This window comes from Brassica rapa, chromosome A03 (assembly GCF_000309985.2).
Source record: "Brassica rapa cultivar Chiifu-401-42 chromosome A03, CAAS_Brap_v3.01, whole genome shotgun sequence".
NCBI classification, from domain to species: domain Eukaryota; kingdom Viridiplantae; phylum Streptophyta; class Magnoliopsida; order Brassicales; family Brassicaceae; genus Brassica; species Brassica rapa.
In genome coordinates, this window is record NC_024797.2 from 27,282,783 (window position 1) to 27,297,851 (window position 15,069).

Below are 15,069 nucleotides of genomic sequence, written 5' to 3' on the forward strand. Positions count from 1 at the left end.
TTAAAACCAGTTTTCATCAAAAAAATGAACATTAATAAAAAAATGAAAATTGTCAGAAGTGGGATTTGAACCCACGCCCTCTTTCGAAGACCAGAACTTGAGTCTGGCGCCTTAGACCACTCGGCCATCCTGACTATTTGTTAGTATATCTATGAAAAATTGTAATATATATACTTATGTAAAATAAAAAATTTCAATACATCTACGAAAAATTATAATATATATACTTATGTAAAATAAAAATTTTCTTAAAGCAATTATATATTGGAAATGTACAAGTCTTGAATTCATAAAAGTTAGTACAGGGTTCTTTGAATTCATAAGTTAGTACTGGGTTGTTTGAATTGTGAAAGTTTAAATAGGTTGGTTGATACATTTAAGTCAGACGAGCAGATGTACCTGACATTTGGTAGGTTTCAGTTGCATTTATCTTTTCTTTTGGAAGAAAATAACAAAAGTACCGTTTGTTACTTCACTGGTCGAGCAGTTTCCTAGAGCCTAATAAAGTTTCTACTGGTGGTACCAAACCAATGAGAGAACACAAACAAAAAAAGCCTTAGAGCTACATATTCATTCATTTTCAAAGCTAAACAAAAGAGAAACCACAAATCATGCAATTAAATCCTTTGTTTCACTCCCTCCCCACTTCTTCATACGTTCCATTGTCTCCTCCACCTGTTCATCACAATTATTTATTAATGAATCTCAATGGACAAGTGTGTATGGATACGGTTTTGTGTCTTAATAAGGTTCTTACCTCTTTATTCCAGTTTGTCTTGTACAGAACAACTATCAGTAACAACGTTTGAAGCGCTGTTCCTGCTATCATTCCACCCCAAAGTCCCTGAAAACATTATTAAAGTATAATCACTATTAATGAACTTGAAAGGTTGCATTACAGTAAATTTTAAGCATGTTTTTACTTACCATCACTCCCAAGTTTGCTTTGTAACCAAGAAGATACCCAAAGGGAAGGCCAAAAATGTAGTAACAACCCAAGTTGATATAAGCCACTAAGCCTTGCCAACCACCTCCAATAGCCACACCTAATGAATTAAGCCAAGAGACTGTTATTATGATGTGATGAAAACCTCTGGTTTGGTTTTTGATGGAAGAAAATATATTATTGTGTTACCGGAAATAACTGGCTGCACGCTGTTGAGAACCATGGTTATACCAAGAAGATAAGCTAGCTTAGACACTGCCCGTTTTAGTACTTCGCTGCTTGTGAAGATGATAGCAAAATGGTCTCTGGCTATGATGATAGCCACCATAAAGACAAGACCAATGAGGAGAGACTGGAACACCGTTACATAGACAGAGTATTTAGCTGCTCGTGGACGGCCTAACCCAAGCTCATTAGAGACACGGACACTAACACAGGTAGACAACACATTAGCTTCATAAGTCTAATATATAGTTGCCTAAACAATGTCGGTACCTTATAGCAGCGTTTATTCCAATGAACAACATAGCCTCCACACCATTAACATTCATGCTGAAATGTCAAAATATTTCAAATATTACGTGATAGTAAAATATGATTAGTATACAAAAGCATTTTTTTGTGAAAGTCACTAACCATATAGAAAGGGAATCAACAGCGATGACAGCGTTGTCAAGACGACCAGTTAGGACAATGATACTCATCATATACCAAAGCTCAAGACAAAGCATAACAGCAGACGCAATAGAGAGCCTTACAAAAGCCCAAATCTCTTTAAAAGCCAACCAAGTCAAGCCAGTCCACCCTTCATTACACCAACCAATCACATAAACAATCTGAGAGATCGCTGTTCCCCAGTTCGTAATACTAAACGCCAAAGCGGCACCGTTTGTTCCCCAACCAAACACAACTATGAACAGCCAGAGCATAGCAACGTGCATGATAAGAGCAACGAAACCAATCCAAGCAATGGCGATGACTTTGCTCTGCGCTTGAAGGAACTTGGAGGTAGGGAAAGTGAAGGCCATCGAGAAGAGCTGAGGGATAGTTAGAAGAGTGAACTCTCCAGCTGCTACAGCTATCTCCTCTGCTTGACCGAGAAGTCTCAAGACCGGTGTGGCGAAGACGTAGATAGGAAGGAGGAAGATGCATGAAACGAATAAGATGATCCATGATCTTTGCATGTAGACGCCTAACATGTTGACTTGACCAGCTCCAAAGGCTTGGCCACAGAGTGTTTCAAGTGCACTTCCCATGCCAAGCTACACCAAAGCAAGTTTCATCAAGATTCAACAAAATATTTGATCATGTCTGTCCTGAAATTTTTATAGATAATTAATTTAATAAAAAAAGTTAATTATTCTTTTTTTAATAAATTTGGAGGTCTATGTAAATTACTTTTGTGTTTCAAAAAGAAATGTAAATGAATTTTATAATGTTAGAGACTATAAGCTAATATTTTATTTGTCTATGCTCATGACCTGAGTTATAAGGAATCTAGAGAGAGAGAGAGTACCAAGAAGCCGAAGGAGAAGGTGCCGATGACGGAGAGAGAGATGGAGACGGCGGAGAGCTCTATCTCGCCGATGTGACCGACGAAGATGTTGGTGAAGGAGGTAACACCGTACTGGCAGATGATGTTAAAACCTATCGGAGCAGCGATCTTCCACAACTTGGCCGACTCCATAGAAAAGACTCGCTTCACGTCGCTCAACGTCCTCGCGGGCGAGTAATCTTCATCTACCGTATCGCCACCACCGTGCTCAAGAAGCGGCGTCGTCGGTTCCATCTCCTCCTCTGAGTCACAAACGTTAAACCTACGCTTGCTCACTCACTAGCCTCTCTTTTAAGTCTTTTATCTCTTTTTGAGTCAATGTCTGTTGCGAATTAATAGGTTTGGTTTTATATAACAAAGACGTTGGATCACACACTTCTCTCCACCCTTCGTTTTTGCATACTAATCTTATTTTATTATCATGTAAATAAGTATATATAAATATATATATATATATATATTAATTGTTTTCACAACTAGTCAACTATATATGACAGTTTGCGGAAAATATCATTTTTTGCCAATAAAAAAATTGAAGATTTGAAATGTAATGTTTTGAATACATTGGTTGCATGGTAGCCTTTAAATTTGATATTATGCCAAAAAGGAAGTTAATATTCTCGGAATAACTTGATTTATTACCTATTACTATAGTCTAAAAATAGGATAAAACCATATTTATCCATAGTTATAGAGCATAAATCTTTTTTTTAATAGTATGTTTAGAGTTTGGGAAGAATGATAATAGTTAATGGAAAAGAGAGAGAAAAAGAAAGAAAGTGTTGGAGAAACTTTCTTCGAAATGGGATTTGGTAGGTAAGGCTAACCGGTGGCGACGTTTGGCGTATGAATCAAAGATTCATAAAAGAAGCAACCAAATAAACGTTACGTTGAGATGAGAGAGACATGTTGGCGTCGTACCTCCCTTTAATGCCTCTTTCCCGGCAAACGACAGAAAGCATTTACTAGGGAGAGAGGGAGAGAAAAGTTTGGTAGTATAGAAGAAGAATCACATGAAGGTTATTAATAATACATTTACTACTCATTGGTTAGTGATAGTATTTAGCAAGTTGTTGTAACGTCCCGGCCTCGACAGACTCCCATGTTTGTTCACTGGGCATGTGCGTTTAACTTTGTGAAACGGTAGGTATTAGGCATAGGCATAACAACCGAAAACCAAACCGGAACCGAACCGGAAAACCGAATCCGAAACCAAACTAAAGTTCAAAGATAACCGAACGGTTCCTACATTTCTATAACAGAAAAAACCGAAACCGAATCGGAACCGAACCGAGAACCGAATGAGTACCCGAATATCTGAAATAAAATTTATATACCTAAAACTATTAATTATATTTAGTATTAAAAATACTAAATATTCAAAACTCACTACTTATATACCGAACTATCCAAAAAAAATCGAAATACTCGAATATTTTTTTTATCTAGAGTATTTTAAATTATCCAAATTATCCTAAAGAACCGAATTACCCAAATAGTTTTTATCCAAAATATTAAAATTTATCTGAATTACCCTATTTATATCCAAAATATCCCCAATAAATTGTTTTTACCCCGAATCATCTAAAATTAACCGAAAAACCAGAACCGAACCATAACTAAACTGAAACCACAAATTTATTGGATATTAGTCGGTTCTTATAATTGTTATCTAAACCGACCCAAAACCGAAAAGAACCGTACCGGACCCGAACCCGAACCGAATTTCATAGATAACCGAATGGTTCCTATATCTCTATAACCAAAAAATTGCAAACCGAAAGAACCAAACCGGAACCGAACCAAAAACCGAAAGAACCAAACCGGAGCCAAACCGAAAACCGAACGCCAGTAGGTATGTTGTTATTTTTTTAAAGGTTCAGAAAAGTCTTATTTTCATGTACATCATCTTATACTTGAAATCATCATGTGAAATTTCTATATGATGTTACAGTTGTCCATTCAATTTTAACTTCCAAAAGGTTAAAGCCATAGCTCCACTTTAACAGTTGTCCATTCATACTTACAATTATTGTAAACATTTTCATGTACATCATCTTATACTTGAAATCTGATGTTACAGTTGTCCATTCAATTTTAACTTCCAAAAGGTTAAAGACATAGCTCCACTTTCATGCTGTTAGCATATATATAAGGTAGGAAAGTTGCTTAATCCTTCTAGAAGCCAAAGAAGTGGGTTACGTAACGTATGGGTCGTCGGATGCATTGATCAATAACATTGGAAGAAGAGTCCGAGAATGAAACACCTTTTTTCTTCCTTTGGGGTGTTTCTACGGAAACTACTACTATGGTCCCATGGTCCAGCTTTCTTGTTTTGGTCTTCGTCGTCCCTACTGTGTTTAATTCATAATTTAAAAACCTTTTGTCACCAACCCAAACACACAGTACATCATCATCATCTTTAACTTGTGAACCGAGCCCATCCAGTTCACCAAAGGCCAATCCTGGCCAGGATGAAGATGCAAATCCTGCAAATCTCCAATCAGCAAAAACAAAGCCGTGACTCTGAGGCTTTAATCTTTCAGTAAGATCCATACCAAGGCAAGCAACCATAATACATTCATATGGTTAAATATATATTCACCGGTCCAAAAGTTAATCATCTCTCCATTACTGTGTCACACCACTGGAACCCATCTCTCTTTTTTTCATCAGAAGGTGTGATTTTGTTGAGAAGTAACCAAGCAAGTCTTGGCATTTGGTTTGCATACAGTTAAAAAGTTTTTTTTTGTGATAAATAAAATATAGCTGCAATTCAGATAAGAAGAGTTTTAAACATGTAAATGAATACAACTCGCAATGAAAACATAGTGTAAGCAACAGAGTAATCTCACATCAAAGCAACCAAAACGGCTATACAAATAAACAACACAGTAACTTATATCATAACACATTCATGATTCTTTTAGCAAACCAAATCTGGAATCATGGTATTCATCATCCCCGGAACATCCCATTCAACACAAAGGCGTTCTCGTCACTGTTTTCAGATATATGTAGCGACGAGACAGCCTGAGCAGCGATCAAATCAGCTGATATTCCCATGCTGTCATCCCAAACATCACCAGCAAATGGCGACCAGTTACTGTCTCCTAATCCACAACCGTTTGACACAAACCCAATCCCTTGAACCGCATAGCTTTCACCTCTAAACATATCCATCTTGAAACCCTTTTCTTCACCAAGCATGACTGGAGATGAATCATCATCGTCAGAGTCTTCTCCCAGTAAGACGTGAAGAGCAACAGCTTCTGCAACAGCAGCACCTTCTTCATCTAACCTCTGTTGTTCTTCAAGTTTCTTCTGCTTCTTCTTCTCAAGCTCAGCCCTGATGGCTGCAGAAGTAGCAAGAGCTTTCTCAAGACGTCTCTTCTTCTTCTCAGCTTGTTTGACGCGGTCAGACTCATCTTTACCATGTGCCTTCTTCTTCTTCTTCACTTTCCTAGCTACTGGCTGAAATTGCTTGCACACCACGTGATCCATGCTTGCTTGCTTATACTATTATCTATAACTCTTAACTAAATAAACTCGTAGTAGAAGGATGTCAAGAACTACTACAACCACTCTGGTATATAGGAATACCTCATGGTTCGGACAATACAATCCCAAAAAGAAACAAGTGGAGACAGCTGAAGAGAGACGTTGTAAGAATTAACATTTGGAATCACTCGTCCTCCTCTCCCATACCCCTTAGACTCGCCCATTTTCTGCATTTGGCAATTAATTAATTATTACTTGATTAGTTTTAAAGCTGCAAAGGAGAAACACAGAGAAACTAAAGGAGAATCACAGTTTTACTATGCCGAACACACCACAGCATTTATTAGAAGCTAAGGGCATCATTATTGGTGTCCCTTAAGTTAAGTTGGGTTCTTAAGCGTAGGGTTTCTTAATTTTTAATTAAAAAAACTAAAGAACGACCCTTAAATAAGAGATTTGAGAAATCCCTTAGCATTTTTAGTTAAAAGTTAAGGGACCCTACGCTTAAGGACCTCAACCTAAGGGACACCAATAATGTTGCTCTAACAGTTGTAGAAACCAATGTTGTATTCAAGATACCAAATCTTAAAGGAAGTAAAATAAAGTCAACGGCTATATAGATTTCAAGACAAGTCAACGATAACACAAGATATAGGAGATACATCACATTCTCTAAAGCCTGATCATTTTTTGATGAATATTGAATCCCTTAATTGCCACCAAACTTCAACAACTCATATAAACATACAGCGAGAATGCCACAGAGAGAAAATAATCAAATTAAACCTCAAAACTTCAAGAAAAATCTCAAAGATTGAAAGCAATCAAACGAAAGAAAGTAAGATCTGACTCAGAAACTCAAGTTGGATCAGAATTCAATCGCACGATTAAGTCAATTCGATTGAAAAAGATATAAGGAAATTGAAGATGATACAAGTTTCGATCCAAACCTCTACACGTTGGCATAGAAGCGGCAACCTCAAAAGAATCCTTCTCAAGATGATCGAAAATACAGAGAGAGATGCTTGTTATCTGGATGAAGAGAAGAAAGTAATGACTGATGAGCTAGAGAAGAGGAAAGAGACAGAACAGAGCCGTGAGATGATCAACAAAGAACACAAAAGACCGTCTTCTAATCATCCAATCATATTAAGCCATGTGGCGAGTTATGTCTAGATGGTCTACTACAGTTTCCAATATTGACTTGACCGTGTGTCAGATTGTTTCCTCGTAATAGATCTGCTAACAGCCGTTAGATTTGATATTTTGTTTCGTTCCTACGGTTGAGATTTATTAATATTACACTAGACCAAAACCAAATTGGGGGCAATTTTACACCTAAATTTTTAAGAGTCAATTTTTAATCAACTTGACAATTAACTACCATGATGTTTTTACATTCTTAAATCTGCAGGAGGATCAGCAAGTTTTGCATAAGCATTAGTTTCAGTCTTGTAGCTTACTTGACAAACTCTGCACCACTACACTAAGATTTGGTAGGGCTGGACATGATTACTTGGTATTTGGCTTGTTATTTGATTCGTATCCGTCTTGAAAAATCAAGAACTTGAGGTTGTCAAATAACAAGTCAACAAAATTTATTATCTGCAAGTTAGAATCAAGTATCATTATTTCTCTTTATATTTGTTTTGGGAGTTGTCTTATTACCTGTTATTCGTTACCTATTTTTTAAAAATACTTGTTATTTGCTAGAAAGTACTTGTTACTCGTGAAAAATATTTGTTTCATATATATTTTCTAACAAGTCAAATATATACCAAATACAAATACTACTACTTAAATAAGTCAAGCCAAATAGTGACAAGTACTTGTCTTGTGTCGATCCCTGATTTGATTTGGTTTCTACTCAAGTCTCGTTTAAACGACTAACACGAGCCGTTCACAACAACTCTTAAAAAATCAGCTCTCATGGATTATTTGGAGGGTTATCCCTCTTTATTCGTTTTTCGTAAGGTTTTTTACCCTCAGGACTATTTCAAACTTGAAAGTGAAAAACTTAGAAGCTTGGAATCAGGATTGAGTTTCTAAAATGAACACTAGCTAGATTGCCTTAGTTAAGACAATTGAGAGGAAAACAAGCACATCATGTATAGTTTTTGTTACCATTGTCCCATGTCTTTTACCGTAGATATGATATACAGGTGAACAGCCCGAGCTTATGGAAGCAGCATTGCCATTGAATAAGGTTTTCTGATCGACAAAGTGAACTAATATATATAATACATGTGCATGTTAGAAAATGCTTATCCTTTTTTTACTTGAATGATGGATCCAAACGTGAGCTGTCTTGCCTATCGGCACAATTGAAAACTTGAAGATCTTGAGATTCATTGATGTTGAATTCGAAACGTATCCTTTCCTTGAAGCTTTTTGCCAGAACAAGATCATTAGATCATCTTGAAAGCATTCCTTAAATACTGCATTAGCTTTTCATAAGAAACATGATCTTCACTTATGCTTCATCTGCCAACAAAGTTGATAGCAAGAAGTTTCATAAAGTATGGTTAGTATATATTGATTCGACCAATGATTTCATCCGTTTTTTTTTTTGGGGGGGGGGGGGGTGTTTGTTGGATTAAACCTGTTTTGCATAAGTAACTTTCACTCAGACTGAACATTTTTATGCGTAAGAATTATTATATTATTTTTTGATTGATTTTCAGCTAACTTAAGTGTCACTAAGACCATCTTTATCGCAAGTTCTTAGTAGAGGTTTTAAACAAAAGTAGGCATTTAATTAAATCAAAATAAATGAAAATTAAAGTAACCGATCCTTAATACAGAGTTTTGACAACCGACTATAGAGAGATTTCTTAATACACGTGTCACCAGGCTGTTATTTAGGAACTTTTTTATTTTCTCTTCTTTCTCTTCTTTCTCTCCTCTTCTCTCGTGTTCGTCGACTCAAAGAAAAACGACAGAGATGCCCGCTTGATCGCCGGCGTTCTGTTTCTCTCCGGCCGCCGAGTCTTTCACCTTTTTTTACTAGTAAGATTTTCGTTCTCTTATCGATGTCTTTGTTTATTATTATTATTTTTAATCGTTAGTTGAATCTGTTTGCAAATCTTCGTTGATGTGATTAAATTGGCTTAGATTAACCTTTTGTATGTGTTTGATTGTTGATTGTTCGATATGTATCTACTGGAGATTGAAACATAGGCTCAGTCTCGTGGGTACAGTAGCTTTCGATCTGGCTTTAACCGCCGCTGCAGCCTTCGCCGCCGATGATCATCTTCGTGAAAACGTCCCCGTCATGGTGGTCGAGACTGTTTTCCCTGGAGGATCCGACCCGAAGGCTACTGTCTCAACCCGATTGGCTTGGTCTTGTTTTCTAAGCAGGTAACATGACACAAGACGAGGCATGAAGTTGGTTGCTGTTTCTAAAAAAACACGAGGCATGAAGTTGGTAGAAAGTTACTTGGGAGTGGAAGGATCACGGACTTGTGTCTTGTGGTGATTGTGTCTTGTGGTGATTGTGTAATGTGTTTTAAGAAACCTTATCTTTGTTCTATCTACTTCCTCTTAAGTGCTATCAACGCTCTCGAGAGTTAATTGTTATTACCGTGTGTTGTGCAGATCATTACAATCATCCAAGCAGCAGCTGGTGCTGGCCGTACAATGCTGATAAGTGATAGTGGAAACGTTTACTCGTGTGGGAAAGATTCGTTCGGTGAAGCTGAATACGGAGGGCAAGGGTCTAATGTTCCTGGTGTTGATTTTGTTCTGTTTTCTCATTGTTTCAAATGTTCATGTTGATCTTGTTCATGCTAAAATGTTTAAATTTATCTTGTAATGCAGGTCTTGTTGTCTAGTTCGTATGTCAGGATCACTCACTCTATCTTCAAAGAACGTCAAGAATGGCTCGGGAAAGGTGTGTGTGTGTGTTGGAGTGTGTGTTGGAGTGTCACGAGATATGTGTGTCTGTTGTAGTTGTTGTCTTGTGGCACAAACAGTTTATAAATCACAAGAGAAGTGTTGTTGTTGTTGTCTTGTGTCGCGGGTGATTTATAAATCACAAGAGAAGTTGTAGTTGTTCTCTTGTGTCACAGACACTTTATAAATCACAAACACACTTGATTCTCTTTATAAATCACAATCAATTCTTCTCCTTCTCTTCACATTCTTCTCTTCATTTTTTTGCTCACATTCTTCTCTCAAATATGATGGGTGTTCAAATTACAATTCGTAATAGACAAATGCATCACCAACTCAAAACTGATTTGGTTGAACATTTATGAAGTAAATTTGTATGTGATGAAAACAACAACTGAGTTCGAGATGTTTATTTCAAATTATTTTCGTTTATTGTACTAATTTTTATTTTTATGTTTTCTTTTAAATCTATGTTTTAAATGTTATCTTTTAATATGTTTTATTTAATAAATAAATTTTATCTTAAAATTTTTTTTTTTTAAGAATCTCTAATTAAGAAACTCCCATTGGACCACTCAAAATAAGAGTTTCTTAACTAGAGTTCTTAATCCCACTAAAGTACATTTATATAACTAAATTATCATTAAGAAACCCATTTAAGAGTCATGGGATAATCATGCTCTAAGACACGTAGCAAAGTTGGACACCTTAATGAGATTGTTGTGGATTGGAAAATGGACACTGCAAAACGCGTTTTACTCATTTGGTTACGTTTAAAAATTATATATAGTCACTTTGGTCGGTCGAAACAAGGCTTACCATTCGTCCACGAATGAATCTTAAACTTTACAACAGCAAAAAAGAAATATAAAACACTAGACTTTCTAACAAAATGTGTAGTATTTAGGATTGATTATTGATTTGTGCGTTATTGGTTATATTGGAGCTACTTGGTCAAAAGCTGTACCGAACTTCCTATTTGTGTAAAAAGAAGCTATCATCGAATTTTTATATCGCACGTTTTATGTCATAATCTAATTATGCGTCCACGCCACCTCATCCTCATCCTCTGTCACTTTTCACCATCAAATAATTTGGTCTCCCTCTTATCTCTTGGGATTTAATTGGGTAGTGTCGTGGGAGTGTACATAATAAACTTACACTTACAATCGATGAGCATGATGAGATAATACTGTGATGTACCCACTGGTGAAATTAAAGTGAGTTAGTTCTAATAGAACAGACTAAGCACGTAACACGTATCCATAACTTTTTCTTTAAAGAATTATTCCCTTTTTATGATCTCACCCGCCAAGTAATAAACTGATACCATAGCACTAATATATCTTTGACTGTATAGTGGTTACGACTTCTAGACTGTACGTGTCTTCTTTACTCGTCTTCTACAGTATATTCGTATGTTGTACTCACTCGCAAAAGCTTCAGTGTTTGAAGTGTAAGAACATTTGCTCCAGTTCCACTAATGATCATTAATTATATACTACTTCGTTTTGCATAGTATTAATTAGTGAGCGTTTAGGGGTCTCCTTATTCATCTTCTATCTTTGATGTTGTTAAAGAAAAAAAGATGAGAGTGATTGCATGCAGCAATTGATTTCAACCTTTTCTTTTATTTTGAACATTAATGAATCATGACGTTACACGCAACGTTCGATGGCGCCATCTTCCACGAGATCGCGCGAAGAAGCGGGCCATACTATGAACGTAAGCTTAAATAAACTTGCGTGACGAAGAAACATCCAGAAACATCAATTTGGGTAGATGCATGAATATTATTAACTTGTTGGTTGCAAACGTGCATGCATAAGCAAAAGATCTTCTAGTGCAAGTCATAATATGTTTCAATTTATTCCAGATAAGTATAAGATCTATAATGTCTCGCCTTGTTCATATTCACTGAATAAGATATGTCTAATAAATAGTCAGTCGAATTGGTATGTTTATATTTATTTACTTTTAGCTAAGATGATTAATGGTGTGTTTATGTAGTATTAGCCTAATTTTCTACTTTTATAATTAAAAATCAAAATCGGCATATATGATTTATCAACAAAGACCGTATTTCAGATCATGACAAAAGACCATAAAAGAAAAAGAGAAGTAAAATTTGTTTTTAATTAAGTAATCAAGAGCTCGAACTCTTTTTGTATAATTTGATTCTCCGACTAATCTCCTTGTCTAACTCTTCATCTCCTCCAACTTCTTCCAATTCCTAGAATCACCAGTTCATTTGTCAAAATTAAACTATTAAAGACCAACATAAATTAGAAGATTGAGAATCTAAAGCAGATCCAAAAACTCACCTTTGGTCCAAGAAACAGTCCATATGGCACACCATCGAACTTGTCAGTGTGATGTAGCTGAAACACCATCATGAACGAGCGTATGAAATTTCTAAATCAATAACTAGGAACGCCGAAAACATTGTTTTATATTTTTAACGCCAGACAATTATACAACAAAGCGCATGGATAAAAAGTTAAAAACCAATAGAATCCAATAAAATACTATTCATTCAGGAGACTTCAACGAAATGCGTTTCTATTTTGGGAAAGGAACTGTTTATACTTTTGTCGTTGACCGATCAAGTCAATGAGTTATATACCTGGTGAGCGGCAGCGACCTTCCGGAGATAAGGGACATCAGCGATGGGACCTACAGGGAAACGCTTGTGCACCAAACCATCGTGGACAAACATATAGGCGATCCCAAACACCGTTATTCCTAGTCCCTGTTGCAAGGAGAGAAACAACTTAGAGCAAAAACGCAGACGCGAACGCAACATAACGGCGTTTTTAGCGGAAAACAAAAGACAGAGTAAGCCACCACTAGTCTCATGGGGTATTAATGAAAGCCAACGAGCCTATTTTGTCATCACATGAACCGAAGATCCCAATGTCTTTAGTAAAATAAAATACATATAATTTAGAGACAGAAAATCTTGCAAGAGAGATACGTTTCTTTAAGCCTAATGTCCACAGAGAATAAAATACTAATTGTTTTGACCTTTAGTACTAATAAAAAGGCACCGAAATGTGCTAACTGTTGTTTAATTTTGTATTAAAATAGCCTAATCACTTAGTTAAAGATTTAAAATCCTTTTAGCATAGTTGTTTGTGAGAGTATATAGACAAATGAGTTTGCGTGTATAGAGAGAGAGAGATGACATACGGCGCCAAAGCAAAGACCAGGGACGAGTCCTTTATTGAAGAAACCATAAGAAAGGAGACCAATCGCAGGAACAGCGTTTATAATTGCAAACACATCGTTCAGCTCAAAGGGACCTTCTCTTGGTTTGTGATGTGACTGCTCCCAAAAAAAAGAGGAGAAAAATCAAATTAAGTAGCTAGAGATTGAATTACTCAGTCAGGATGAGAACTGAAGGTAACCAACCTCATGCATATTCCAAAGAGAAGCGTGCCAGAGAGCTCTATGAGCCCATCTTGCCCAAAACTCCATGCCCACCTGATAGACAAATATTCATTGAATTCAGACAAACTATGTGTGTGTTTAAAGAAGATTGTTTGAGAACTTACAGCAGCACCAACAGAGAGTGCAAATGTACCAAACATCTCTGACATTGGGATCACACCTCCCTGATTCATTTTTTATAACCAAAACAAAAAGAAACAATTATGAAACTTTTTCAAATTGAATTGAGTTTTTTGTTATATTTTTTTTGGTTATTACCTCCATTTGCCAAGAGAATCTGTAGTAAACGGCCATAACGGCCATGGAAGTGATACCAAAGCTCGACATCACAGCTGCTATTAGATAAGTGAACCTCTCGGACTTCTTCCTCTCCAACTTCTCAGCCAAACGCAAAGCCAAGAGCTCGGGATCTATGACGTTGGTTCTCTCAGGTCTTTCATCGTTGTCGACGGGAGAGCTCTGCCTCTGCTCCTCGACGACGTAGCAGACCGAGAAGCCTCTGAACCGGAGAGATGAAGGGAGTCCGGTTAAGGATCTTGGGTGGTGTAAGCGGACACTTGAGGAGGATGAGAAAGAGCGGTGGAGAGGGTTGAATGTTACGGTGGTTGAGAGACCTGCCGCCATGGTGAAGAAGGAGCTCCGAGAGTACCTGGTGATTGACTGGTGGTTCACCTTTTATGCGAGAGAGAGAAAGAGATGTGGTTGTTAAATGCAATGAGGAGGCCTAGGATTCATTTTGTTTTGGGTCTTTTATTATTAAAAAGAAAAAACAAAAAGACACTTTGAAAATTAAATAAAATACAAGTGAAGGACGGTTTAGTTTCGTGTAATGAAATTTCCCCCTTCAAGTCTTTTGTCCTCCACTAATCTTACCCCACCCTTCTTCTACTTTATCTTATTTAAAATCACCAATATTAATTTACACACGATTTTAGTGAAAATTTTTTATATAATTAGGAAATATAAAGAATAAACGTAAATGAAATCTTGTAAATTTTAACAGTCTTGAAGTCAATTTAATTGTACAAATATTCTTGTTTTAATTGTTAATGAAAAAGATTATGTTTCTATGTGTACGTAAATGTAGTGAAATCCGTGGTAAGTTAAGTATAAAAGATGGGAAGGATTCAGGAAAGACAAAAACACAAAGGAAAGCAACAAGTTACTTACAAGTTACATCCATTTAATATGAGGCTGATGCTTAGATAGTGTTGGGCATATGGGTCTTCTTTACGTGTCATTTTTCCATTGGTTCACAGAATTCCTCGTAGTATCTTTGTCTTTCTGATATATTTATTTATTTCATTTTTTTGGACCACTCCAAATGCAACTTGGGCCATGGACCTCAAGGTTACACTACACCTCCTATTGTTAGGAATACAAGTACAACCTAACCATAAGCATTATATGTATCTTCATTTCATACCAAGCATTGTTTCGTGTCTGTTTCTCGCTCTATTCTAATGCCTGTTTTAGCTTGATTTAGTAAAATCTTCATACATAGTTTCCCCCTTACTGCATAACCCGAGACTCAAAATGTCATACGACTATAAAGAGATTTATTACCAAAGAGGCGTTGCTTGTCGCTGTCCCATGCAATGGTATTCAACAGATCAATACTTATAGTTCCGAACAAGATTGAGTTAAGTGTAAAAAGCGTTAGTAAGGATCATTTCAAACAGTGTATCATCTCCCGCATAAACAAGTCCCTGAGTAAACG

General features: G+C 36.5%; 3 protein-coding genes, 1 long non-coding RNA gene and 1 other non-coding gene across 8 annotated transcripts; 1 reads left to right on the forward strand and 4 right to left on the reverse strand.

Moving 5' to 3' along the window:
• Positions 1-50: 50 nt before the first annotated feature.
• TRNAL-CAA lies at positions 51-134 on the reverse strand. The gene has a single exon. It is a non-coding gene; the product is annotated as a tRNA-Leu (tRNA).
• Positions 135-396: 262 nt separating this feature from the next.
• On the reverse strand, positions 397-2,888 carry LOC103861583 (protein DETOXIFICATION 35). Its single transcript, XM_009139300.3, has 7 exons — positions 2,463-2,888; positions 1,583-2,208; positions 1,442-1,498; positions 1,136-1,374; positions 928-1,046; positions 758-844; positions 397-675 (listed from the first exon to the last, which is right to left on the reverse strand). Exons 1-7 carry the CDS (start codon positions 2,733-2,735, stop codon positions 610-612), a joined length of 1,467 nt encoding a protein of 488 aa, XP_009137548.2. The 5' UTR covers positions 2,736-2,888; the 3' UTR covers positions 397-609.
• Positions 2,889-5,256: 2,368 nt separating this feature from the next.
• Positions 5,257-7,198, reverse strand: LOC103861585. 2 transcript variants are annotated; one of them, XM_009139302.3, is made up of 2 exons: positions 6,953-7,198; positions 5,257-6,229 (listed from the first exon to the last, which is right to left on the reverse strand). In XM_009139302.3, the coding sequence occupies exon 2, from the start codon at positions 6,003-6,005 to the stop codon at positions 5,460-5,462; it is 546 nt and encodes a 181-aa protein (XP_009137550.2). In that variant the 5' UTR covers positions 6,006-6,229; positions 6,953-7,198; the 3' UTR covers positions 5,257-5,459. The 2 variants fall into 2 exon arrangements, with proteins under 2 accessions (XP_009137550.2, XP_009137551.2); XM_009139303.3 differs by having other exon boundaries at positions 6,937-7,149.
• A 1,534-nt stretch (positions 7,199-8,732) lies between these two features.
• Positions 8,733-10,141, forward strand: LOC103861780. Of its 3 annotated transcripts, XR_004456162.1 has the most exons (4): positions 8,733-9,011; positions 9,171-9,484; positions 9,600-9,732; positions 9,822-10,141. It is a non-coding gene; the product is annotated as an uncharacterized LOC103861780 (long non-coding RNA). The 3 variants fall into 3 exon arrangements; XR_004456163.1 differs by having other exon boundaries at positions 8,740-9,500; XR_004456161.1 differs by having other exon boundaries at positions 8,748-9,484.
• A 1,767-nt stretch (positions 10,142-11,908) lies between these two features.
• BCH (beta-carotene 3-hydroxylase 1, chloroplastic) lies at positions 11,909-13,994 on the reverse strand. The gene is given in 7 exon segments (NM_001301961.1): positions 11,909-12,129; positions 12,221-12,277; positions 12,523-12,648; positions 13,089-13,223; positions 13,311-13,382; positions 13,454-13,513; positions 13,608-13,994. Coding segments are annotated over 7 exon segments (903 nt in total). The 5' UTR covers positions 13,974-13,994; the 3' UTR covers positions 11,909-12,042.
• Between the last annotated feature and the right edge of the window lie 1,075 nt (positions 13,995-15,069).

What these genes read in the sequence shown, in the direction of transcription:
- LOC103861583 (XM_009139300.3), bottom strand. Translation starts at nt 2,735, where the DNA reads ATGGAACCGACGACGCCGCTTCTTGAGCACGGTGGTGGCGATACGGTA. An exon ending in AAGCAAACTTGGGAGTGATG is followed by an intron (nt 845 to 927) that starts GTAAGTAAAAAC and finishes TAATGTTTTCAG; the next exon opens with GGACTTTGGGGTGGAATGAT. An exon ending in AGACAAACTGGAATAAAGAG is followed by an intron (nt 676 to 757) that starts GTAAGAACCTTA and finishes TGTGATGAACAG; the next exon opens with GTGGAGGAGACAATGGAACG.
- LOC103861585 (XM_009139302.3), bottom strand. Translation starts at nt 6,005, where the DNA reads ATGGATCACGTGGTGTGCAAGCAATTTCAGCCAGTAGCTAGGAAAGTG.